General features: G+C 41.7%; 1 protein-coding gene across 4 annotated transcripts; it reads right to left on the bottom strand.

Annotated features, from left to right (window-relative positions):
* Positions 1-674: 674 nt before the first annotated feature.
* taok1b (TAO kinase 1b) lies at positions 675-27,607 on the bottom strand. Of its 4 annotated transcripts, none has more exons than XM_051937240.1 (21): positions 26,861-27,607; positions 17,687-17,945; positions 17,056-17,127; positions 16,076-16,177; positions 15,953-15,998; positions 15,745-15,841; positions 15,506-15,619; positions 14,005-14,096; positions 13,645-13,738; positions 13,261-13,342; positions 11,410-11,577; positions 10,949-11,155; positions 9,549-9,683; positions 9,051-9,287; positions 8,791-8,919; positions 8,251-8,334; positions 7,885-8,004; positions 7,567-7,806; positions 7,238-7,450; positions 6,670-6,852; positions 675-4,766 (listed from the first exon to the last, which is right to left on the bottom strand). In XM_051937240.1, the coding sequence occupies exons 2-21, from the start codon at positions 17,816-17,818 to the stop codon at positions 4,257-4,259; spliced, it is 3,057 nt and encodes a 1,018-aa protein (XP_051793200.1). In that variant the 5' UTR covers positions 17,819-17,945; positions 26,861-27,607; the 3' UTR covers positions 675-4,256. The 4 variants fall into 4 exon arrangements, with proteins under 4 accessions (XP_051793200.1, XP_051793201.1, XP_051793202.1 ...); XM_051937241.1 differs by lacking the exon at positions 26,861-27,607 and adding an exon at positions 26,384-26,507; XM_051937242.1 differs by lacking the exon at positions 26,861-27,607 and adding an exon at positions 26,284-26,388.
* Positions 27,608-27,956: the final 349 nt, after the last annotated feature.

The following is a 27,956-nucleotide window of genomic DNA, read 5'->3' on the forward strand; positions in this document are numbered from 1 at the left end:
TATACATATTACTGTATTTTTCCATTAAAAATTGTGCAGGAGTCGGGAAATGTATTTAAGAGAAAAAAATTCTAAAAACACGCTTTTCTTTCTTTCTTTTTTTATCGTGTTACATATCCTATATCAAATTGATTCGGAGTTTACAGATTTTTACCATCATGGTTTGGCCATTTTTCACTGTAAAATGTACAAACATTTTTTACAGTGTAAATATTTTTGAAGTTGTCTGCAGCTGGAGTTTTAGGACGATGAAAGAAATGGAAAAGGGAAACAACAAAAACAGACAAAAAAATCTTGAGAAAGAAAAATGTACACGAACTACAGTTTTGGAAAAGACTGCTAAACATTCAAACAAAAATTCTTTGAACCTAGATTTTAATACTAGGATAATCATTTTGTATTTATTAGAATTTATCCAAACATGTTACTTAATAAAGCAACAAGTTCTCAGGTGATTTTGCTGCTTTTATAAAACCTTCTGTTATAAAAAAAAAACAAAAAAACAAAACAGGTTACACAACCTGAAGAAGTCTCTCTTTGTCTGGGTTTGAAACCAAACTAAATCAATTAAAAACATTGTTCCTCGGGCATTTCCAAACAGCATTTAAGCTTAGAGTAAAGGTTTTTTGAGGAGCCTGCTGACCTCCTCGCACACAAAACACCATGGGACCAAGAAATATTAAAATTACTTTATTACAGATGATTCTTTATCCAGTAGCCCTCTTCCAACAAAAAATAGTAATTACAAACAAAATATTACATTTATCCCCTAAATTTTGCTTCTGAATTTCTTTTATACATTTTTAAATCACTTTGTCATCTGTAAGGAATATCTTTTCTCTTCTGCTATGCGACATTCAGCTTTTTTTTTTCTTCGTTTTTTTTCTTTGCACAATCTATACAATTTAATACAGTTTAATACAGATCTCTGGACCAGGGAGAATAAAACAGCAAGATCCACCAAAATGACAGGAGATAAAAGGAATACTGATAAACAGACTGTACAGACGTAACCCTGCCTCCCGCCTACTTTCAGCCAATGGCGGCCGCCCCTCAGCTCGCCGAGGGGGGGGATCACAGTAGACTCTTTAATCTGGTCAGTCACTTGTGCAATCAGTGCAACCGATCCAGTTCAGAGCGACCAAGGTCTAAAGCTAGACTCTGCCCCCCGTCCGCCTCGCAAAACACCTGGGAGTTCTAGTAAACACAAAAAGGTCTAAAGAAAAAAAATCTGCCACTCGTTTGGCCCTCTGGAGACATCATCTGGAAAATAAAATAATAATGATCTTTTTCTGGCATAAAAACACTAAAGAGCTGGAACAAAAAAAAAAAAAAAAAAGGTTGATAAAAGATGTTCGGTACAACTTCTGTTTCCAGAACTGAGCCAAGAAAAACAACAGGATTATACGTTTTGAGTGCAGGGTGGGAAGATTTTTCTTGTTTTTAATAAAAAGGCAAAAATAATTAAGTGCAGTGTGAAAATAGTTGGCGTGAAATCTGAAATAACAGTCCAAATAACGCCACTGGACCCCACATGACGGAGAGTAACCATTTTCAGAAACAGAATTTCGCTGTCTTGTGCAAGAATTTGGAAGCAAATCGAGGCGGCAGAGTGCATCAAATATTGTTTTACAATCTTAAAAGACAGCTCTTTTTCGATGTTATTACATCCTTTAACTTGAGGCCTGAGAGTCTTCTAAAAACCACGAAGCTCCTAAACAGAGAGGTCCAGTCTTCTATGTTGGGTAGAATAACGTCAGTAAAACACAGCCGATGCTACAGCAAAGGCTACACCCTAGCTAGGTTTCAAATTATGTGCAAAAACATCCTCATACGCTATTAAACAAAACGTTTGCCGTTTCCTCAAGGCAATCTGACCTAAAGTTGTGTTATCATTCACAACAGAATATCTGTAACAAGTTTTAGAACTCGCAGCTGCAAGTAAGACAGTGAAAACTCAGCGGCTGTAATTAACGTTCATCCCACCGCCGCTGCTCTAAAGCCACATCATTGTGCCCGCATCGCAACTTAATTTGTCTTTGATTTGTCAATTCGATTTCCATATGTTCAAATTCAAAATATACACTATTAACACATTTCCTGTACATTCCACCACTGACAAAACAAAACAAAAAAATCATATAATGCATAATCTTTGCATTTCTGCAATAACACTTCCACCTTTATCTTCTCTATAATCCTTCTTTTTTTAATAGACTTATATAATAATACATCTATATATATATATTTCTTTCTTCTTTTTTTTTTTTCTTTCACTTGAATTGCTCCTTAGATCGGGGAGGGGGCGACGACCACAAAAGGCTCAGGAGGGGAGGAAACGGAAGGCGGGAGGGAAGCAGGGAGATCGGTGGTCAGAACGTGACTTTGTGGTCATCGGGGGGTGAGACAGAGCGGGGTGTCAGACCGGGGAAGGTTGCAGGGGCATGGCAGCGGAGATCACAGCATCACCGCCCATCCGTCCGCGGACGCATTCAGCAGCCACCAACCAGCAGAGGGCCGGGGAAGCTCCTCCTCACACTGTGTTCGTTTGTTTTTGTTCTTTAAAGGGATTCTTAAAGAAAAAGGGGAACGTTTTAGGCAATGTTGCTGCTAAAAGAGACGCCCCGACGCAAACAGTTAATGAGCGTTTCACTTTACATTCGCCTGCTGCTGAGTTTCGTACTCATTTACATCCAACTCAGCTTCTAAATCTGCTATTTTTCCCCTCAAGTTTTGACATTTTACACTTCCAGTCCCACTTTCTTTGCACATGCATCTATCAGCCACATTTGCAAACTGTTTGACAGGGGAATAAAAATCAACAACTTGTGTTTGCATGAGTGTGTGTGAATATGTCTGATTTACTGGGACTGAAGGCCTGCGCCAAAGTGGAAGTCATTGTTAAGTCTTAACACATTAGTTGTACTAGAGGTAGGCAAGCAGGCGTGGATCAGTTTGTCAGGTTTTTTTTTACTGTATCATTAGGAAGGTGCCAGATTAAATGGATAAACTACAGCAAACAAGTGAAGAGAGTGAGCGAGAAAGAACAACAGTTGTGAAGCTTTTCAAGTAGAGGTTAGGTGCTGCTGAAACCCATCCCTGTCCTGAGGGCTGTGGACTCATAAGGCTACAGCGTCCCTCAGACTGTCCGTCAACTGGGCAGGTGTGAGTGAAGCGCAGAGGTCTGTGGAAACCCGAGAGCTGAGCCGATAAAGCTGCAGGAGATGAATGACTTCTTTCTTTCTTTCTGTCCAGCAACACATGCGTCTACTTGGCCATTAACTAAACTGAGCTACTCTGGCACAATTTCTTTAAATACAAAACATGGCTTGAATAGTTATTATGACAAATCTGACTTCTGCACCTTTGCTTTTGGCATCGTAGCATCCTTGCTTTCAGTCCACACATAATTCCAGGGACTGAGAACCTGTGGGGCATTTATACCTGCTAGTATGAGGCTTTATGCTCCAACAAATCACTGCACCACAACTTCTGCACTGCTAAGATTTCCTCTCTGCTGCAGATTAAATGATAGCATACTGCTGCAAATGTAAAGTCAGCGATACACACTTACACTAACTTACAATGACCTTCGTTTTCTGTCTACCATCAGTTTTAAACGCCCTCAGTACCTCCTGAGCCGTTATTTTCCTGTAACTGCACACAAACAATAATCTCATCTGTAACATTCAAACATTAAATCTTGAACTTGAAAGAATCTGCACATCTGGACAAATTTGCAAATGCTATTTTAAAATCTGCACGTTGAACACCAGTTCTCCCCTTACTGACCCTTACTGCATGACATCTTCAAAACTCTGATGCTGCCCACTTAAATGTGGAACAGCATACTGCAAAAAAACTGCAAGCAAACTACTCTCGATAATAAACTCTGGTAGATAATGTGAATATACTACTTTTGTGTCTATGGCAACAGAGACTAACATGGCATAAACAAACACATTAATCAGTACTGCAGGAAAAATGACACTATTGCACTGTGGCATACTGTAAATGGCCCTCAGCCATGTTGGATCAGTTTCAGCTCTTTGGGGTTTCCACAGACGTCTGCCTGCTGTACACTGATGTGAGAGAGAAGAACTGGGCTGAGTTCACCCCGTCTCAGTACGTTAAAGTGTGAGATGTACTGACAGCAAGTGTATGTAAAGGGTGTGTGTGTGTGTGTGTGTACAGTGTAACCTCGGCGCACAAGAGTTTAACTTTAAGACAATTACTGTGTTGCTAGTGTGTGTGTTCTAGGTGTAGGACAGGTGGGATCCGTTGGAGATCTGAGAGGTGATGCTGGCGCTCCTGCTCATGCCCTGTTCATTCCTCCCCCCTGATGACGTCCTCCTCATAGCCTGTGGGCTGTTCCTCACCCCTCCCGCGCCCCCCTGGCTGCCCCTCTGACTCCCTCCTCCGGGGTGGTGGAGACTCCACGGCGGTGGGCCGCCAGCCAGCATCGGGTGACCCCAGGGCTGCTGCGAGCTGGAGCCCCCCTGGTGGTGATGACTGTGGTGGCTGCCTCCTCCGCTTCCTCCGCTTCCTCCGGGCCAGTGGCCTCCCCCCTGAGCCCCCTGGCCTCCTCCGCCTCCTCCCCCCCAGCCTCCCTGGGAGTCAGGAGCCAGGTTGGTGAGCACCATGTTGCTGAAGCCCAGCCTCATGGACTCCGAGTCGAAGGCCTCGATCTCTCGGGCCTGGCGCTCCAGCAGCGAGCGGATTCGCTCCAGGCGCTCGTTCTGCAGGGAGAGCATTTCCTCCTCGATCTGGGGTGAGAAACACGGTGAAAAAAATCATGTTAAAATGACGGTGAAGTGACCCTGCACAGGACAAAAAATACTGTATACTAAAGGTGTCATGGTGAGAAAAACAAAAGAAATACTTCATTTATTAGAGCCTGAAATGGTAAAAACAGAAAAAAACGTCAGATTGTCAAGTTTCCATGAGCCCCTGAACTACTCATCTGTGACATGGAAAATTATCCAGAGCTAAACTTTTTAACAAAATCAATTTATTCTACAAAATTCGCCAAAAACAAACCATTTTCACTAAACAAATTCTGCAAAAAAAAAAAAAAAAAAAAAGAAAAAAATTCAGGGGCATTTTTGCTCAACTGTCAAACATATAAATAGTAAAGTTTCTATGGAGTCACCATTTTTCCACACTTGACACTTGGATGCTGTACATGTTGATTTCATTTTTGTAGGGCATTACAATGGTTCACTCAAAGAAGACATTTTTCAGTTTTAGCTACTTCTAGTCACAGCTGTGTTGTCTCCTTAGAGCAAGGGTGTCAAACATGCGGCCTGTGGGCCAAAACCAGCCCGTCAGAAGGTCCAATCCGGCCCACAGAACGACTTTGTAAAGTGCAAAAATTTCAGAGAAGACATTGACTACAAATTTTGCATTTGTAAAGCTGTAAATTTAAAATAATTTACAGACCTTGACACGTTTTTTGATCATAAAGTAAAATACTAGATTGTTCATTGTTCTTTTGTTTTTTCTCCTCTTCTTGTTTTTTGTCCGACTTGTCATTTGCCTCATGTTTTTGTCGTTTTGTGTTTCGTTTGTCTTGCTTGTGTTTTTTGTCTCATATTTATCATTTCGGGTTTGACTTTATTTGTTGTTTTTCTGTCTTGTTGTCATTTTGTGTCTTTTTTTGTCTTGCATGTGTTGTTTGTCTTATTTTTATTAATATTTTTATTTAATTTTATTTATTTATGAATCGTAGCCCTCTCTTTACTTATTTTTATTTTATTACTTTTAAATGATATTTTAGCCATTTGTTAGTACTTTACTTTATATTTTATTTCATTTTTTATTTAACTTTACTTATTTATTAAGTTTTATGTTCTTAGACTTTGTAGTTTTACGTTTTTATTCCATATCTCCAGTGTTTCCTCAGTGGGGGCCGGCTGCACTGGGGGCTGCAATTGGCCCTGGTTTGGATGTCTCCGTCTTGTGGCTGGCATCTTCTTGGCCAAGTCGGGGGTCTCCAAGACTGTTTTGCTGTGTGGGCCCCTCACTGTCCTTGTGGCGGGGCATGCCCGGGCGGAGGCATCTGGCCCTGTGCTGTAGGCGGCGCCCCGTGCAGTCGGCCCCCTAGCGTTTACTGCCCTGGCTCCTCTGTACTCAGCCACGCGCTTTTAAGATTACTTCATCTGTGTGTGTGTGTGTGTGTGTGTGTGTGTGTGTGTGTGTGTGTGTGTTGGGGTTGGAGATGGGGCGGGGGGAGGGGACTGTTTTTAACATGTATAGCACTTTGTGCTGCATTTTAATTGTATGAAAAAGTGCTCTATAAATAAAGTTTGATTTGATTTGTTTGTCCATTTTTTGTCGCCTTGTGTCTCGTTTTTGTAATATTTTGTCTTGTTTTTGAGATCAAATTGGGCTGAATGTGGGCCCTGAACCAAAATGAGTTTGACGCCCCTGTCTTGGAGGTTCATATCTCGATATTGTAGTTAAAAATGAGCCCACAGTGAGTAAAAATGTTACAGGAGCAAAAAAGGACAGGATTAAAAACATAAAGTGAGACAGAGTAGGTAAACGTCAACACAAGGGGAATCCCATGACCAAAATTCTAAACATAGAAATCTACTGTCTCTCCCAAACTTACTGGCACACATCCTGACTCTAGATAATACGAGGAAAGCCCAGAGCCTTTCTTACTTTCTGCTCCAGCAGAGCCCTCCGCAGAGACACCCTCTGCTCCAGCTCCCTCCTCTCCTTGTCGTGCTGTGCGTCTGTTTGCATCTTGATCTTGCTCTGGTAGGCGTTGAGCAGCTCTAACTCCTGCTGCAGCTGCATCCTTAGAACCTGACATTCCCCCTCCTGAGCCTCATCTAACCTCAGCTGAGGGCAGCCAAGCAAAAGACAGAAAAATACATACATGAAACGTCTTTTCTCAGAAATTCTGCACCTGAATCAGACGATTTGACAGCATTTGTGTGGATGATCAAAGTATTTTTTAACAGCTTTTGAAGACTTGAAAACTTTATTGCCCCAAGAAAGGAATGTGCAGAGCCAAGACAAATACTTAGGAGTTCATTCAAAACATATTTCTGGATTCACATAATCTTAGGCTCACTTACATGTTCTCAAATTAGCGATTTCAGAAAGTAAATATCAATTTTGCTAAGAATTTATTCTGCCTAATTCCTCTATGGCTTTTTTGCATGAAGCAACATTATTAGCTCAGAAATTACTTGTGATTCATGAAGGTTTTGGAGGTACTCACAGCCTGTGTGGAGAGCATTTCATTGATGGAGTGGTCATACTGCTCGGCGAGGATGGCCAGCTTCCTAGTCTGCTCCTCCTTCAGCCTCTTGAGCACGGCCTTGTGGTCGGACTTGGGTGTCGTCTCCAGCAGATGGTTCCTGAGGGCCTTGTACTGCCTGGTCTGAGTTTTGCACGTCTCCTGAAACTGCTTCTTAATCTGAAGCTCCTTGGACTAAAGAAGGAAAAGAAGTGAAAGTGATGGATGAAGCTGTTTAACCCCTGCTGAGTGCTGTGTGTGCAGAACAGCATTCAAGAAAAAAAAAAACGGCTCTCCATCAGTTTGTGTACCTTGAGGCTCTTGGGCTGCTGCCGGACCTCCATGACATGCTTGCGCCTCAGCTCCCTCTCCCTCCTTTTATTGTATTCCAGCTGGTTGGTGAGCTCCGTCTGGTGCTGGGTCCGGATCAGTTCTGCCCGGGCCTTCTGGATCGTCCCCAGATGCCTGAACTCCAGCTCCTGCATCGACTCGTGATGCCTGAGCAGCATAGCGTGTTCCAGGTCCTTCTGAGTTTGCCGCTTGTTCAGCTCCTAAATAAGAGAGGTAATAATGTGAATGCAGTAAGAGTGGTACAGTGAAGGTGGTGGTGTCTGGTTCTTTGTGTGTACCTCTCTGGCCAGGTCCTGCTCCACATTGTGTCTGGCAATGAGGATCCTGCGTTTGAACCTCCGACACTCCAGCTCCAGGTACTGCCTCTGTCTCCTCAGCAGGTTGGCCTCCTCCTCAGCCTGGAAACGGACACATTGTGGCATAAATAATAGCTTACTGCCAAACTTAAGCTTTAAACTCTCAAGAAGACTTGGCAAAAAACAGCATTGGGGCACAGATTGGCTCAGTAGGGTTGGATTTGGACAGTACTTAGATGGAGACGTTTTGTTTCTGTTAGAGATTCTATTTACCGCAAATTAATTACCACAGTGGGAAAGATCATCACTCAGTCCTAAAAGTGTATATAGTGCGTGAAAATCCTTCACCTGGAAGTGCTGGATGTTCTCTTTCTGCTTGGACAGCCACTCCTGCTTCTCTTTCTTGGGAGTCGACTGGTTCTCGCTCAGTTCCTGCCACACAGGTGTTATCATCAGCTCGATTTAGTATTTCAGGGTATTACTTAACAGTTTGTCACAATTTTGCACATTCATATTGATAAGACAAACATGAATGGTCAGCACAAATTTTCTATCACACATTTCTCTGTTATTAAACTAAATTAGGAGGAAGCAGGAGACACTCTGCAGGGCTTTGACAGTCAATTACTTGTTTAAATATTTTCTAAAGCAAAATCAATTGACAATTTGCTGCTTTTCTTTGTCTTGTGTGATAACAAACTGATTATCTTTTTGAGTTTTGGATTGATTGTCAGACCAAACAAGTGATGTGAAGACCTCTCCTTAAACTGTAAAGTCAGGCAGCTTTAGGGCTTCTGACAAAACACATGAACATTTGCTGTCTGAGCAGAGCTGAATGACTAATCCATACAGAGAGCATTATTGGCGAGGGATCGACGTGTGCGTTACCTCTTTGAGCTGCTCCTTGCGTAGTTTATACTCCCTCTTCTGTGACTCCAAGAAGCTGCTGAGCTCCTTCTTCTGTTGCACCTGAATGTGCTGCTGGAACTTTTTCTCATCGTTTGCAAACGTCTTCAGCTGAACCAAACATGAACATTGATTAAGATTCAAAAACAGAACTTGCTTCAGTTGTAGGAAAATGCTATGAAAACAGCAACAGTATATGCATGATCAGTAGGTCGCTGTATTCTGCTAAATGGTCGACATACATCTTTCTCGAGGGCTGCCTGGTGTTTTTTGAGCAGCTTCTCCATCTCCTGGGTGAAGTTGTTCCTCTGACTCTCCAGCTCTTTGTCCAGCCTCAGCCGGTGCTCGTCCATCTCCCCTTTCAGTTTGTTCTCCAGGGCCATCAGGTGCTTCTGATGCTGCCGCCTCATGCGTTTGTATCCCGACATCTGCTCCCTCAGCTCAGAGTCCTGCTCGTGTTCTTGCATCTCACGGGTCACCTATGAGACCAGCACAGTCCACTCAGATTATGAAAAAACACAGAAATTTGACCCTGGTGTTTGTAGAGGGGTTACAGGCATCTATTCAAGCACGTAATGGCAATGCTGAAAGATGTGGTATGTGTAAGACACGCATTATTTCAGTCCTTTTTTTAAACGCAAGTCACAAAATATTTCTATTTTTTCCCTCCGTTCTGTTACACAGCAACTAATGAATGAAATTATGTGTGATGCATGAAGAATAAACAAGTGTGTTCTTACCAGTGATGCTGTGCGTATGGTGGCAAAGTGCTCTCTGTTGCGGTAGTGCTTTCTCGGGGCCTGAGCTGGTGTTGCCTGAGGCTCAGTAGGTTGACTGCTGGCTGCCTGCTCCTCAGTGAAACTCTCCTCTTCCTCCTGATGATGATGAGATAAGGCAACAAAATCAACATAGTACTTTGTTATGGCATATGACAGTGCAGATATTGGATGGAGGCATGGGCAGCATGAGAGGGTTTGAGCCAGAGTGAGAATTAGCCCAAATTGCCAGAAAAACGTCACAGTGTTTTGTGAGAACTTGACACAGCATCCTATCAAAACACAGCTCAACCAATCAGTTTACCAAAAAACATCCTCATTCAAAAAGGAAAAAGGTCACAACTATTCATGAACAGGTTCTGGATTGCACATTCATTTCCTCTTCTTCTTCTTTTTTAAACGAGGCTGAGGCTATGCAGCTTTAGCTAACACACTACATGTTGCGTTGATATCCATACTTCACTCATGTACAGGCTGATATGAAAGTGAGCAAAGACTACAAGACGCATGCAGCCGAACATTTGGTACTAATGTCTGTAAATCTGAAATGACTAAAACAAGCATGACGGTAGTTTATGAAGAAAAAAAATTCACTGGCTTCAGCTTAAATTACACTGTTTTACGCTTTTTGCAGTTTTTTTATTACTTAAATTTCCTGCTAAACAAAATTTGGTCTTGGGTTATGAGACAAAAAAACCATAAAAACCTTTCTGAAAACAGCATCAGGTCTGGAGTCATAAAATGTTTTTCTTTTTTTAACAAAATGAGTCAAAAATATTCGTTTTAAGGGCTATCCAGCAATTTAGCGCTGTATTTTTATAAAGTCGAGAAACCTGCAGGAGATGTCTTTGCCCTTTTGTATAAATGTAACTGGACATATCGGTGTAAATCTATCCTAAATCATGGGCACTATTATTATTATTATCGTTGTTGGTTATAAATGGTAGTATTTTGAAGAAGCAGAATGAATAGATTTACAATCATATTATAAGGAGAAGTGATGGGATTAGATAAGCTTCGACTTCTTCCCACTCCTTTTTGAGCAACTTATTCACTGTCTTTTTTTGCTGTTTTCTTTTTATGTTGAAATGCTAAAAATCAACTTTCAAAAACAAACAAATTGAGACAAAAGAATTATCAGTTGGATTCAGAAGACTGTGACATATGTTGGCGCAAGACTACTATTGGTTCCTACATTTCCCATAATGCAACCCACACCTGTCTTTCACTTCTGAAATGACTGATGTGACCTGACACATGGCGTCACAGATGCAGGAAGACATGACTGTAAACTGGTCTGCATATGAATAATCAGTGCAGTGTTCCTCTAAATCAGTCTTGTGTATCGGTCTCTCTTCACCCACCGGTTTGAGGTGGATGACGGAACTGTTGGACATCACCGTGTGGTCTCCCTCCATCAGGTCCAGCTCACTGCGGCTGTCCTGAGCGGCTTCGTTCAGGCTGTTGACAGAGCTGCTCTGGGAGCTGGCGCTGATGGACATGCTGGGGATGGACTGGTTGCTGCCGACACTGTTCACGGTTCCGGTCCGACCCCCGCCAGGCTCCAGATCCTGGAGACAGAGCGGAAAGACCCAAGAGAAAGACAGCAAGGGAGAGAGAAGGAGCCAGAGAGGGAACACGAGAAAGACCAAGAGACATAGAGGACACAGACAGACACACATTCATACAAACCAATGCATGCTGGGTTATTTTTCACTATATGGTGGAATACCATGAAAGTGGCAAATGTATTTCTGTACCCACACCAATCTGATTGTTGCAGTGCTGCTTTAGATTTCATTTTTACACACAAACATCCACAAACCTCGTCTCCTTCTTGGGTTTCTGTTGTGGGTCCGTTGTGGGCCTCCTGAAGGAGGATCTTCTTCATCTTGCGGTACTGCAGGTTATCCAACTCTCGCACTGCATCCTTGGTTCTTTGAATAAGATCCATCAGCACCGAGTCTGGACGTTCACGTTGCAGAAACGCATGCTGGAGGTCAGAGTGACGGGACAGAAGAGGCAGAATATAATGAATAGAGAAGCCACAGATGAAACAAACAGGACAAATAGGAATGACCAGGAGGAAAACACATCAAACCATTTTCAAAACTCAGAAGATAGTTATCTTTAACTGGCAGGTTTCAAGAAATCGGAATGACTGAGAGGAGACAGGAGATCCACATGTGAAGTTGATTTGTGCTATAAATGGCAAAATTAACAACTGAAAAGTTTGAATAACCCCAAAAAGAGTAACTGTAGCTTTAGCTATTAGTGTCAGAATCCTGGATTTAAATTGGAGATGGATGGATTCTGTGCAACTAAGACAGCTCTGAACTCTCAAGTGTGTTTTTATGACTGTTTACTTCATATTTCTGTCAGTTTTCTAGCTCAAAGACCATTGTCTTTACTTTGAAAACGGACATCATGACCCTGTCTGGATGATAAATAAGACAAAGTAAATCATCTGCTGATACTTGAGTAAAGTTTGCATTTTTATACAGCGAGCACCCAACATGAGGCTTTTCATACACTTACGGGTTAATGTACATGTATAGAACTGTATATATTGTTTAGTGCTGCTACGTGTCAACAGTGCTGATAAAATAAGCGAAATGAGGGAGTTCCTGGGCTCTGATATAATGTTTCAATATTCCATAAATATTACATTTTGTAGGTCTTTATGATGTGAAGTGCCTTGAGATGATTTATGTTGTGGACTGGCATTATGTAAAAAAAGCTGAATTGAATTGAAAATAATCTACATTTTATCTTAATACAAATGTTAACATGCTTTATGTTAGCATTATTTCATCATCACTCTGCTAGGAACTTCATGCAGTCTGGTTCAGCATCATCGCTGCTACTATTCCTGCCGTCTGACTGGAACATGCGTCATCGTAGCTTCTCAGAGAAAAACGATGTTTACATGGAAATGCTTGGATGAATGCTGCAATACTTCAAATGTATACAAGTACAAAAACTATTATTAGATTGTGGAAATGGTGTTCTACACCCTGTTGCATGTTTATCAACAATTTTGAACAGGAAACACATCGATACAAGAGAAAACTGTGTGCTTGAATGTCAAATCTGACAAGTTAAATCAAGGTTAATTAAAACGGAAATATTCTTTTTAAGATTTGTGTCATTCTTCGTGTGCTTTGCTTGGAGATGAAACGAGGTCAGAAGTCCAATTGAAGAAAATAACATTGTAATAGTTTTAATTGGTTTAAATATATATAAATAATTCAATGTTTTGCAACTTAACATTTAAAAAACAAAGACAGCGCACAGTGATTCTGTACCCCAAGGACAACTCCCATTAGTAACAGTGAGTCCATTAGTGGGCTAAATGACAGCTGCTCAGTTACTTAACGATGGAGGCAGAAGTCACATCTCTACAGTAATTACATCTGTGTTCTTCCTGCAAAAGCGAGCTGTGTGTGAGTGCCTCTGTACATGTTTGTTTGTGTGAGTGTGCATGTGTGTGTGTGAATCCGGAAGTAGAGGATTAGTGAATCAAAAGAGAAGCTTATGGGGGACAGAACAGAGCGCGAACATCAGAGAGAGAGAGAGAGAGAGAGAGAGAGAGATTTATCACCAGAGGGCTTGTCAGCCTCCCATCTTAGCACACTGACCCTGCTCTGTTTCTGTGTAGTAAGTGTGCACTTACACCCAACATGTCGTCAGAGTGCGGTCTGTCCTGGGGGATTTTCTGAAGGCAAGAATCGATAAAGTTCCTAAAGTAATCCGTCCTGGAGCAAAGATGATAAGATAATGGGTCAAAACAAAACAGACACAGAAAACCTGGATTTTAAACAAACATTATCATTTTAGACGAAAAACATGCAAGAGAATTACAGTACTGCAAAATCAAAAAAGGGACGCTATTGCATTTTTAAAGTGGCTGTAAACCACTTCTGGATAGGCTTCCACATAACATACAATGTCATCTCTGGTTTGTATCTCTCATTGCTGCGAGTATATGCACATAGCCGGGTAGAAGTACACAGATGATAAATTCTGTCAGTGCGTGTTTGTGTGTGCGACACCTCACCATTCACTGGACTGCAGTGTGGGGCTCTCATTCTGCGCTATGTGGTATAAGGCACTCATTGCATTCATGTTAAACAAGGGAGGCTTCCTCTCCGCTGGAACAAGAGAGACAACAGTGACTTATTCTTATTAAAACACAGGTTTATTAGAAGTAACTGAAGGCTTAGAAACATTTATTTCTCAAGTGATCAGAAGGGAAAATATAGGATTGCTTCACAGCTGAGCTCCAAAAAAATGCAGATTTAACCAAATCTAACATTCACAAAGTCCACAGATTTCTTAGTCACATAAAATAACTGATGAAAAATATTCTTCCTACTGCAGTTCTATCTAAATATCCTACAAACATGCTGTCACCTACCTAATTCTATACAGGTGATCCCTAAGGACCAGACATCCACCTTCCCGTCATACTGGCCCTCATCCATAGCTAGAATCACCTCTGGGGCCATCCTGGATGAAGAGAAGAAAAACAAAGTGGACGTGAGAAACTGAGAAGGACAAAACAAAAAGTTAAAGTAGCTAAAGTATATTTTTTTGGCTTTGTTTTATCTGCCCAAGTGCTCTTGGACATGACATTGAGCCCTACGTTGCTCCTGATGGGAGTGGTGTGTGTGAATGGATGAATGAGAAACACATTGTCAAGGGTTTTGTAGAACATAGCCACGGTAAAAAGACCTTATGTGTGCGGGCCATTTACCAAAAAAAGTGATTGATAGATATAGTCGCACTCACCTACGTAAACAAAAAAAGCATAAGAGTACCTCTATATCTTAGTAACTCTCCACACTAAAAGGCACTGTCACCTTATAATTTAAAATAAATCAGTTTTCATTTTCTCAGTAGTAGGGCTGGCCCGAATAGTGGATTCTGGCCTCCGAATATTCGGGCCCTATTAAAGACGAATATCCGAATATTCATTCCGCCCCATAACCTCAGGGGATTGGGGATGTGGGCGTGGGGAGAGAAGCGGGGCTTGTGGCGGAGACGGCCCGGGGGGGCTGCGGTGGTGGCGGCGGCAGTGGCTGCTGCTTGTGGCGGAGACGGCGTGAATATTCGGATCCGTTCGTCTGGTCTCGGGTCCAAATTTTGCCTTCGTTTTGTCTTCAGTTAAACTGAAGAATTCCCAAACAGCGGAGGTCTTCAGCATCTTGTCTTGTGTTTATGCAATGCAGTGAAGCGTGACGTCAGAGTCGGCAGCAACCTGGCCATTCGGGTGGTGTTTACAAACACGAACGGGGGAGCCGAGATGAGCCGAACACGACGGGATGAGCCGAAGTGGGCCGAAGGGAATAGACGAGCTCCGAATATTTTCGTCTGGGGGGAGGAAGGGGTGATCACATAGACATATGTGGATATGTCATATGTATATATTTTTATGTGATCACAGGACGGGATGGGGGGGTCGGCAGCGGCGGCAAATATTCGGATACCAAAATTAATATCCGGCCGTAGCTAACGAATATTCGGGTCCAGCCCTACTCAGCAGCATGAATAACACAGATGAACTCATCAACTGCATGATTCAGTCACTCTTTAAGACATATTGTGATAGATTGTGCAGCACTGAATTGAATCTTGCACCAAATAATGACAGACACCTCAAAATATATTAGCTTCAACTTTCTAAAAACAGAGGATATCAGAAAATGTCTCATTTCTGAGCAAATGTAGCAATCACAGCACCAAAGCATTTGAATGTGTCAGCAGGCTGCTTATTACTTGTGTGTGAACGCGCAAACCGAGGCAAATCGTTTTCATCAATCAATGTTTCTTTGGGCAGACGCTCAATTAGAGACCTTTGATGAAGTCCCGTGTACACAAAAGTACCTTCCGAAATGCTCCTTTCGGTTTCCACTTACCAGTACGGCGTTCCCACAAAGGAGTTGGCAGGTGAGGCAATGGAGGCAGAGCCAAAGTCTGCCAGCTTGACTTGCCCAGGCTCAGTCAGCAGGATGTTACCTGCCTTTACATCCCTGAGAGGAGAGATAACACATGCATGTCAGAGCAGAGGGAAATGTGGTGGGATGTTAGATTTCATGCTGCTTATTATTAACCCAAAAACATAAAGAACAACGCAGGTAACGCACAAATCCCTCACCTGTGGATCATATTGTGGGAATGAAGGTAGGCCAGCCCCTGCAGAGCACCATGTGTAATGGCAGCAATCTCCACCTCTTGTAAAGGTTTTTTATGAACTGCGGGAGAGAAAAGCAGTCAGCTGATGAAGACACAACAATGCATGCTACTGTATTAGCTCAATCATATATCACATGTCTTTTGAAGTGAACTCTTGTCTTTTTGCTCACCTTCTAACAAGTCAGAGGCAGAGCCGAGACAGTACTCCATCACCAGCTGGAAACAAAAGAGATAAATGTCAAGAAAACACATACAGAATGAGATCATCTTCTAATTGTGTGCAAACAACTCACCCATGCTGTGTGCTCACGGAGGTAACAGCCTTTGTATTCTATACTGTTTGGGTGCCGGATCCTCTGGAGAAACTTCACCTCCTTTATGATGTCCTGCCATTTCTGTTTGGGAAAGAAGCAAGGAAAAAATAAAACGCTTTTCTTCATGTTTGGCACAAGCTTGTCTTTAAGTGCAAATAGGAGTGAGGTGGTTCTCTTTACAGATTATGTGGAATCTGAAATCATCAGCAGAGTGGACTGTATCTGGGACCACAGCAGTGACAACGAGCAGCCAGGAGTAGATTTGTTGAGATGTTAACCGTGGGGGATTTTAAGGCACAATTACAATGATTAATGCCGCAGTCAAACAGATCTTTATCTGGCCTTTTACTGCTTTAAATTAATTAAAGATAACCAGATTATATTATCTATCCTCCACCAAGAAAAGTGGTCGAGTCACTGAGTCTTCAGTGAATTTCAGTTTTGCGGAAAGAAGAGCTTTGCTTTCTCTCACTGTGTGGACTTTGTGATATTCATGATTTGTTGCAAACATTTGCTTTTCTGCCAAGATACGTATGTGTAAAGATGAAAAACAGACTGATCTGATGGGTATAAAAACGGACTTAAGTAATGATCTGATTCGTTTAAAAAACTAACTATAAATGATTTGTGAAATCCTATTTTAAAGAGGCTGCTTTAAGTTGAAATGTTCTTTTTTATTTAAGGAATTCCTCACAAAAGTATGTTGGAGCTATCTTTTACTGCAGTTGCTGAATAAACACTTGCTGCTTCTCTGAATTTCTTGGTTTCTCATCACCATCTTCATTCTATACATTTCTACTGTTGAATTTAAAGTCGTGTTTCTCATTGTGATCCGAGTATAAAACACATATCAAAAGTTCCATTGATGATGTTTAAATGTCAAATGCTTCCTGTGCGGTGTGAAAAACGCTACGTTCAAGTTCGGATTTATCGTATAAATAGAATATATTTTGACTCACCTCATTAGATTGTTTGCCACTGTAGGACATCTTTTTAATTGCCACCACCTCATTCGTGCGCACATCCCGTGCCTGGAAAACACAGAGCTCACTGTCAGTACACATTTCTACCATTATATATACTGCAATATTCTCTGCACATTATGTCTCATCAAGGATGTGGTGCAGGCAGCGTTCAAGAACCAAAGTCAGGTCAGAAAGTTCAGGTGAGTCACATCGCTCCGCTGTATGCTGGTGCTATTAAACCCATTTATCTGCAGGTAAAAATAACTTTGTACAAACTGTTTCTCTTCGTTCCTGAGGATTGAAAAGCTTCACTTTTTTGGAACACTGGAAGGACACTAATGTATTATAAGAAAATATAAGATGAATTTGATTCAGCTGCTAGCTTTAACTGGCATGTCAAATAGCCCTGAGTTAGCACATTATTCACAAAAAGGAACACAGCAGCTGATTAAACAGGGACAAATTTGGATCAAATTTAAATCTGCATTTACTGAACAATGGTGACTCAGACTGACGGTTTTCCTTGAACTCATTATATGACTGTTCAACATGTAGTTTCTGTCCACCGATTAGCTCAGTGCATTTCTCGTATGTGTGAGTCAGTGTGAAGATGAAGCTGTCGTACAAAGTAGACTGCGCCAAAGCTGCCATGGCCGATCTCTCGGAGGTCAGAGAAAAGCTTCTCCGGGTCTTCTTTGAAGAAAAGCTCAGCCACCTCTGGATCCTTCAGGCTCCCTGCCCTTACAGAGGAGGGCATCCTGGTTAATGTAGTCCCTGATCACCCACGCAAAGGGGACGGGACTATCTGGGTGCTGAGCTCTGCCAAAGCAGCCGAAGATTCATCTGCGGTAATGGATGCGCCTGAGGAACCAGCACATGGGCACCTAGATGGACAGAAGACAAAGAGAGACAGACAGGGGTGTTAGTGAGGACGAGATGAAACATGCCGATCTAACGCTGCCAGAGGAAGCGTTTGAAGATAGAAGTGAGACAGTCAACAACCAGATCTGAAAAGGAGAGAAGGAAATCTCAGCACAACTTTGATCTAAAAGGCAGCCAATACAAAATGCTGTGATATATCGTCTGCTTCCTCACAGGGCTCAAGCAGACCACTTTACATTGGCCAAGCTGAAGGCTGTAATTATCTGCTCCAGTGATTTCATGGGCTCATGCAGGTATTTAGCTATATAACTTTTCCAGTTTTCATGAAATCACTTCTAAATTCACTTTGTATTGTGAATGGGAGGAAAAGAATATATTAAAAGGCGACGACGGTGGAGTAACACTACCCTATATTCCTTTTTTATTTAACAACCATCCTGCCTAATGACTAACACACAAATACCCCGACCCCACTGATATGTTTAACAACTGGTGAAACACAAGGGGCCTGAGGACATCCTTAAAATATGCCACAGCAAGTCCCCAGACAGCCGATGCCAATACCACAAACCTTCCTCAAAAAGGTCAGCGGCTCCTGAAGCATTGTGAACACGGTGATTTTTGGCCACACGACACATTTTCAAATGCTGACACCATTATAACTGCAGAGTCATCACCAGTGCATCAATTCAGATTGCTTTAGCAATTAATGCAGATCTGTAAGCTACTGAAATGGCTGGGCAATGCAAATATCCCAGCTCGAGGATTGATTTCACGTCCACAGCTATGCAGTAATGAGCAGTTAGCTGCACTGGATGATCAATTAGGACAAGGGGTCGGATTTTATTGTGTACTCTAAACCGGATGCATCAATTTTGCCCCAGTTAATACATGCAACACGCTAATACTGTGCATACCTGAACATGCAAGTTGTGTACCACACAGTCACGATGCTGGCCGTAACGATGTGAATGCATACTGAGTGTGTTGTACATTATACTGCAAATATTACTGTGTGTGTGTTTAAGTGAGAATTCCATCGCTGGCAGAAATTCACAGAAATAAAAAAGTGTTGCTACTATCTTTAAAGGTGTTACTGTGGAATATACAGTATAAACACAAAAAACAAAGAGTTTGGGATACATAAGGTGTAATGCAACTTAATATTTCTCTGTACTGTAATGCACAGGTGGCACTGCTTTAATGTCCTGCTCATTGTCAGTGTTTGTTTGAAGGGTTTTGTTTAAACTTGTTTGGCCTCATCAGCTTTTTGAAGCTACAGTAATTACTCAGATCTTTTCATCTTAAAGTCTGACATCTACGAGTCAGTGACAGTTACAGATGGGTGACAAATTAAAGGAAAAACAAAAACCTGTGACACTCACATCAAGGTTTCTATCCTGATGTGAGTGGTATCTTTCAGGATGACAATGATCCCATCCACTGGGTACAAGAGACCACTGAATGGTTTGATGAAAGCGATGTGAATCCTGTGTACGGCTTTTCCACCTGATCCCGACCTAACTGAAGACCGATGGGAGATTTTGGCCCATCGTGTTCGACAGCACTCTCCACCACCGTCATTAAAACACCAAAAGAGAGAATTTGTTTTGGAAGAACGGTGGTTTATCCCTCCAGTAGAGTTCCAACGTCTTGGAGAATCAATACCAAGGTGTATCGAAGCTATTCTGGTGGCCCAACACCTTACTAGACACTATGACTACTATGTTGTTCTTTCTTGCAGTTTGTCTCCAGTCTGCACATAATTCTGTTCACAGATCCATTGCGTACTGTTTTCTGGGTGAGTAAAAACAAACCTCAACCAGCAGCATCCAAGTGTTATTATGAAATTAATAGAAACATGTCAAATGAAAACAAAAGCATAACAGGCGACCACATATTCTCTTTCTAACCTTCATAACAGGGTTGCACCTAAAGCATGAAAACTAATTGGACAAAGCACTCTTTCAACTTAATCTAAGGGTCATGTCACCAAAAACAGATAGCATTGAATAAATGACCAGTGGCTACACCGATAGCTTGCATCTTTCATGTTATCTTTGGGCCACAAGGACTGTTAACTTAGTCAGCAGTTGTGTGTACAACCTAGTAGCCTTCCTGTTGTACCAAAACCGCACTGCTCGCTGAATGTCACAAGGTTTGTCCAGCGGAAAAAGCTACTCAGCTGACTGAAAATACATAAATAAACAAAGAAGGGCGATAGTACCAAGACACATAGCGCTCAAGGACAACTTCTTTCCACTGAGATATTTATCTTCGGAAGAAGCTAAAAACTGCTACTGTGAACAAACTTAAGTAACACAAACAGAGGTCCGGTCTGTCGGTGTTGGATTCTAGCGAACAGAGACTCATTCACATGTCTTTGAATTATGCCATAATGCTCGCAGCATTATTAAATAATCACTGCTTGGCCAGTTGACTTTCACTGTTAACATCCATGCAAATCATCTGCAACACATGGAGCTAAAAATTGCTTCTGTGAATGAACTTAAGTACCACAAGCAAGGATCAAGTCTTTATATTTTGGATTGCCGTGAACAGAGACTCATTTCCATTGGTTTGAATTCTGTTATAGCACTTCTTAGGTAATCATTGTAATGCAGACCACTAAATGTGGTCAAACTGTTACATTTCACTTTGAAAGTTCAAGAGAAGCCCTACAAGTCCGAATTTTACTGCTGCTTTCAGGAAACACGGCAGATCAGTGCAAACGCACATAAAGTCCTACATATACAGGTGTGGCAGTTTTTCCTCTGGAGCCGTTGATTTGCACAATGACTTAAAGCAAGACAATGCTCTTAAATATGCAAAAATTTTCATGCATAAAGAAATGTTTGACTCCCCTTAAAAAGTAAAATCAGCAATGGTAAAATGGTAAGAAATGGGATTAAAGAAGAGTTTTGTTCATTGAGGTTTCATTAATTCAAGTACAAGAGACATTTTTCTTATTCAAATGGTCAAATACAGCAGGAAAATGCATGGATTTTAGTCAAAGGTAACACAGAATCATTGCATTTACTGCAAAAATCCATAGTCAATCCTTAAATGCACTTTCTGATTCAGGAAAAACCCTGATGTGCTCTGTGAATCTGCCACGACTAAAGAAAGTCAAAGGACCAGCAAGAGAAAGTCAAAACGAGAAGTGAAACTATGCAATGAACTGTGTTCCACTGATAGACAATATGTGGCATCTTAGTATGTGTTGCCAATCATCTGATCAGCATTTTCCAACAGAGTAGAATCTACACAACAATCTGCAAATGTGGGTTGAAATTTTGGTCATTTTTGTGTGAGACGCAGAAAAGCTGTTGACAAAGTAAAAATCTCAGCTCTGCTCTAAATGATGAAATATATTTGTGTCACTCCCCAAATCAGCGTGAAGTACTGACAGAGCAGCAGCAACAGCAAAACAATGCCAGAAACACCCTGGTGTCAAAGCTTTCTGTACTCTTTCCTGAACCACATAACTTTTCCCAGCCATCATGTGATTGTACTTCCTCACAGACGCTTTGATGGAATCCGAACACACCGATTCTGATCATGGCAACAAGGAGAGGTCATAAAATAAATGTTAACAAGCATGTTATGAGACTGGCATTCATGCTAAAAACACTTAATTACATATAAAATGCAACACAGTCCAGTTTATTTCAACCTGGCATATTTCCCTATTAGCATGGCTATCATGTTACCCTAATTTTGAACTGTCTACCTCTGCTATGAATACTGTTAATACATAGAAAATACGACTTGTCAAACCACTTTAGGTCACTTAAATCACTGCGCCTTTGATGTGCAAATACTGCATATTCCTAATATATGTAGCAATTCTATAGATTTTAAAACTAGATGTATTTTGTTTATAGTTTTGTACAGCAAGTTTATTAGAGTTTCTACTAACTTTAATGTTAATCTGGTTACTAACCTACTGTTTTGTCTTCTTGTTTTTCCTGTTGTTGTATGTAAGCTCTTGAATATTTGAATGTCCCTCAGGATTAATACACTATCTATCCATCTATCTAACCTAGGGACTTGTGGTTTTATTTTCTGAGTGACGTTGGCTAAAGCCCACCCAAATCCTGACAGGCTTATCACTATCGATTAATCAATTATTTGCCAACTATTCCATTATTTGACAGCTGTTTTAATAATTATTTAATCGGTTTGAATATGTCTATACTTCTAATTTCGCCTTCTTACACTTGAATACTTTTGGTTTTCTTTCCTCCTCTATGACAGTAAACTAAATATCATCGGGTTGTGGACAAAACAAGATATTTTGACATCATGTTGGGCTTTGGCAGACACTGACTGACACTGTTTTTCCTTTCTACATTTTCCGATATTGAATGATAATCATTAGTTCTAGCCCTACTAGGAAATATCCAAAGATGAACCACAATCCATTCACTTCATTTACAATAAATTGATCCACCAGGCAGACAAAAATGTAAACATTTTTAGATAATACTGGTACAGCTTCATAGCTTTTTAAAAATCTAATACTGAATATTAATAGAGCGTAAATTCCATTTAAACAGGTTTGAATGAGGCACACTGATATTAACAATCGAGGGCTGGCTTAGTAAACCAGAATCCATGCTCTGTGTATCCAAAGGACCATTCAACCATCAGGAAAGGTCATGTTATAGGGGATGGCTCCGGTCACTAATAACCTTCAGAGTATCTTAATTCGATTTCTTGTTGAAAGTGGGTAACTCAGTGGGATACAAATGGGTTTGAAACTGTGATGGCTTTATTGGATTGACATCTTTGTGCTCCAGTATGCGCAAAAAAAAAAGAAAAGAAACACTTTTGTACAGTCTTTGACACAAAGAAGGATCTAACTACACTAGACCAGACTGAATTGGACTGTGTATATACTTCTAATTGACTAAACAACACAGTAAGTAGGAAGATAAACTAAAATACAATCAGGTATCTGTCTCTCTCACACAAGCTCAATGAAACAGAGGACTGAACACTAAGTCACAAGACTAAATCAAGAAGGAATGAACCGGACGGCGAGATGTGTGTCTGCATGTGTGATTACGAAAAAGAACAGTGTGTTCAAGGAAAGCACTGAAACTTGTTTTGCTTTACTGATGGCGAAAATGGATTCCCTCTTGATGAATTATGTGAATTGATTTCCCCTGTAGTGTAAAATCGGCAAGAAGCCTAATGAAGAGGCAACCAATACACAAAGCTGAGTAGCCAGGGGTGTCACGGGGAGGAAGAGCGAGAGAGAAATGGAGAGAGGGATAATAAATAATCAAATACTTCATTGATTCTTATAGTGAATTTCTCTTAGCTGCACGGGATCGGCTACAGAGCAGTGCTGGAGCAGGCCTGCGGTCTGCTGGTTCATGAAAGCACAGAAAGGATGTGCAGAATAGAAAAGAGACTGGCTGGTTGAAACCTAGACTAAAACACCCATTACAACCACTTAATACAATGTCAATTAACATTATTTATCAGACTATAATGAAGCATTTTGTGCTTAAAAGCTGATAGTCTCAGGTCTCACATAAGCCAGCTACAATCACACTGACAAAGATGTCAAACAACACAATCTTGAGCTATATCATAAAGGTTATCACCCCTTCATGTGCATATAAGGTCAGATTTAATTACGTAGAACCCTTAAATGTTCATGGCACAACTATATCGGTGCTATATTAGTCACTGTGGCTGATTACACTCTATTGGTACATTCTGTTCTTGACTGCAGCTGTCCCCCAGAATACCTGAAATCATCCGCAGGTGAGCACTTCTTCACAACACTGTAAGATTCTAGATGTCCCTTCAATTATCTTTACCTCACTCCCACATACGCACAGCAGCAGAAAATGTATCCTTCCATACATATGCTTTCAAAACGCCCTTCAGCGAGATGCTAAATAATTCAAAATAAGAATGCACTTAGGTGGTACATCTTGTGAACTGATCATGTATCAGCCAGATGTAACTGGTCCTGTCCACGTGAAATACTTCTTTGTCTCTTGCTGGAAAATCCTGACGGTGTAACATTATAACAACTATAGAATTAAAATGGTGCTGAGCCTAAAGAGAAGAAACGGTTCAGTGAGGTGCAGATATTCCACATATCATGAGTCTACCTTAAAAGCAGAAGATTGGAATCTAATCGGGTCCAGCGAGGAGCACAGATTTAAACTGAATTAGCACTAATATCTGATCTGTGCTTGAATCAGCCAACAAACTGAACTGCCATATTGGATTACAGACTGATCATTAGTCAGATTCCCAATCAAAACAACACTGCAACATCACAGCTGTTTGTTCAGAGAAAATGCTAATTTCATGACCTAAATGTGCACCATTATTCAAGCGGCTTACACACCATATTTCAATCCCCCCCCCACCCGTAGATGGAGGGTGGGGTGCCCATGCTCCTGTTTCCCAGACTGATTACAGATCGTGGCTTTCACTGAGAGGAGGAAGTGAAAACTCTCAAGCTAACCAACGTCAACAACAACAATTTATCCCCGCAATGATAGCGACAGAGGAGAGGAATGGAGTCAGAGAGAGAGAGAAGTGTCGTGAGCATCAACAACATACAAAGTTTCCTCTGAACAAGAGAGGCATTCAAACTTTGAAATTTACGGAGTCAATACAGTGGATGTGGTCTGTCAAATCAGATGGAAAATTTACTGGATGCGCTTGATTTAGAACATAATCAATTAGACTGTTCTAAGCTCGGATTAATCATCTAATTTCTGTAAAAAATTTAAGCTGATGAAGATCTTGATTGAAATGGCAATGTTGGCTTTCAACTGTTCAGCAGCCAGTCTTAATAAAAGACCCTGAGCAGGAACTCTTTATTTTTCTATATTTCTCTTTTTTCCAACACATTGATCCTGCTGTGTACAGTATCGCTGTCTGTCCGAAGCCTGATTTAGCTTATACATCTGTGTCACAGACCTCGATTGTTGCACAAAAACTGTTAAAAGAACATCAATAAACCACACTGGTGCACTGGGTCCCTTCATTACAGAACATACAGGCATTACAGCTGATTTAGGAGCAGCTCCACAGCCATAACTCACTTTGTTGAACTGCCATATCAATGAAGGTACCACTCTCAGTCAGACGTGAGGATCATTCTCCTTTGATTAGTCATCATATAAGCCAGATAAAGAAGGATTAAATATAACAAATGCACTGCAGCATTGCAATCAATAAACTAAACAAAGCTCATGCTAGTACAGTTACCATTACATTACATGTTGCAGTTCACTGACAAATAAAGTTACAGTGGCAGTGTGGAACCAGTGCTTGTTTTGCAGTTGCTGACAGTCACTGCCTGGATCTAGACATGAGGAAGCAGGCCAGATTTGCTCCAGTGTCTAATCCATTTTTCCTGGGAGACACTTAAATCCATTATGCAGTTTGCCCATATTCAGCACCCACAGATATATAAATGGCCCACAGCAAAACACAACTTAGCAAATGCTCATCCTGCATCGAGATGTTTGCAGCCAATAACAGCTGCGTACCTCTCATCACTGGCCAGCAGCTAATCCTTGGAAGTAAAGAAAGGGAGCTGCTCCCGTCTCTGAATGCACTGTTGTTCTGACAAGCTTGCAGACACATAAATGAAGAAATGACAGGTGTGCAGATCAGGGCTGGTTACATAGAACATAGAAAGCAGGGACAGACAACTAGAAATCTGTGATAATAGAGAGGATACCTGCCTCTCAGATCAGGCATACTGGCTGCATTTATCACATCAACAAAGATGGCAAGCGGCTCACACTGCAGTGCTTATTTGATAACACAGTCAGTATATAAGGCAGATAGAACATAAAGCATGTGTAGGTGTTTAGGTGTATCAGCTATCAAACCTCGGATACAGCATTAGAGAGATCACTCCAACAGAGCACCACATCCTTTCTAAGATGAATGGTGAACTTGGTGTCACAATGCTGGACTTACATGATTTGCACATATTCAAAGTGTTTCAGATGCTAAATCCTTGTGTAGTTGATCCACTGTACTGTGTCATGCATAAGTTAAGCAGCAAAGTCACAGATAAGCCAAGCAGAAGGGTAGCTTGCTGAGCGATAGCCAGTGTTACGCAATATCAACACAGAAAACTGAGGAATGCGACTCACGTCAGTGCACAAAAACAGCCATCAGCAGCGATGGATGCAGCTCTGCTCGTCGCTAGCAAACAACAAAAACAATCGGAAGCAATGATTTGTCACTGTGCTGCCCAATGCTGCTTGTAAACATAATGCCAGAGCATGTAAGCTCCGTGCGACATGCATAGGAAGAGGCTTGATCAATGTCACCTACCGTCACACAGCTAGCAGCTCAGACAATATGTGACTCATAATGTCCCTAGCAGAAGAGCAAACTTCCCAAACAGACACCCCTGGAGCCCAGTTTCACTCACCGTTAACGTACAGTCACAGCGGACAAAAACAAAACCGAGGGAGTGGCACTGCTTGCAACGATAGTTGCATAAAGCGGATTAGCAAGCTAACGTAGCTAGCTAACGCTGCTTAGGTGAAGCAATCTATGAGCACTATTTACAACAAACACAGCACCTCTCATTTTAGCTCCGTGGCCCTGCTCCCCGCAAACACACAGCATTTAGGGATGTTTCACATTGGCATTCAAATCTAACACCTTTACCCTACACTGGACCAGGGAACTTAGAAAAGGCAGACTAAAATCTGTGGATGCGACAGACCGTACAAGTTGTGACAGCAACTTTTGGGTAGCTGGCGGATAGCAGCCGATCTGGTTGGCTAGCTCGCAAGCTAAGAGACGCTGAAATCAAGTTCCACTGCAGAATTTAGCTCTGGAGAACAAATCTGCCCATCTCTGGTGAACGTTAGCACAAAGCTAAAGTTAGCCACCAACTCACCTGGTCCAAATGAATCCGCGCAGGCTGAGGAGTGGGCTGTAAGCGGCTGATTAATCCACTCACTGGGAACACGGCGGCGCACAGCGGCTGAGGCTAAATCACAGACGGGCAATGCAGTCCACAGAAATCAAAGTGTGAATTTGCTAGCCGATAAGTTAGCAATGCTACTTCGCTAATCTAACTGCATAATTGCCCTACCCATATACAGACGCTGGCCTGAAGCCCACTCTAATTGTCGACTTTAGCTATATCCGCCTTTTGTCATCTATACTGGCCGGCGGTAGAGATAATTTCTACCAACGAGCTGAGCTGAGCTGAGCTGGCTAACGACTGCCAAGCGTTAACTGTCACAACGGGCTGGCAGCAGCAGGCTATTGGCCAACTAGCCGCTAGCGCTCAGCTAGCAAAGTTTCTCTTTCCGATAGGCAGTTCCCTAAAAATGGCGGCGGAGAGAATCACCTCCCTTCCACCGTGAAGGAATCAGGGAGCAAATGAATCGAAAAACACCGAGTCTGAGCGGTGCGGCCGGTTTTAACCCAGAGTACACGTGTGACAGCTTCGGAGGGTCCTGCTGCACCCTGCGGGGTAAATGTTTTGCCCCCTCCCCTAACCTCTACTACAGCTGTGCCATCCAGCAACTGCAAGCTGAGGTGTGTGTGGTCTATGACTGTAAACACATCAGCCCCGGTCCACTTAATCCAGGTATTGGTCATTCCTCTCTCTGCCTCCACCTCTTCCCCTTGTTTGTGTGTGTGTGTGTGTGTGTGTGTGTGTGTGTGTGTGTGTGTGTGTGTGTGTGTGTGTGTGTGTGTGTGTGTGTGTGTGTGTGTGTGTGTGTGTTTGCACTTTCGGTCACTGAGCTCCTAACCTGATTAACAGTTTCAATCTTAATCTGGCCTCTACTATAAATAGACGGTCGTTAAAAACTGTATATATCCCACAACAACAACAGATGTCAGAAAAAATGGTCAACCAGTGTCTCTGGTATGATGGGGGGAGTGAAGTTTACATAAGGGCACCACATTTAATTCTAGTAAACAACAACAATAAAAATAATAATGCAAAAAAGGAGTACTGTGTGATTGTGTACTAAAAT

This window comes from Acanthochromis polyacanthus, chromosome 17, assembly GCF_021347895.1.
Source record: "Acanthochromis polyacanthus isolate Apoly-LR-REF ecotype Palm Island chromosome 17, KAUST_Apoly_ChrSc, whole genome shotgun sequence".
NCBI classification, from domain to species: domain Eukaryota; kingdom Metazoa; phylum Chordata; class Actinopteri; family Pomacentridae; genus Acanthochromis; species Acanthochromis polyacanthus.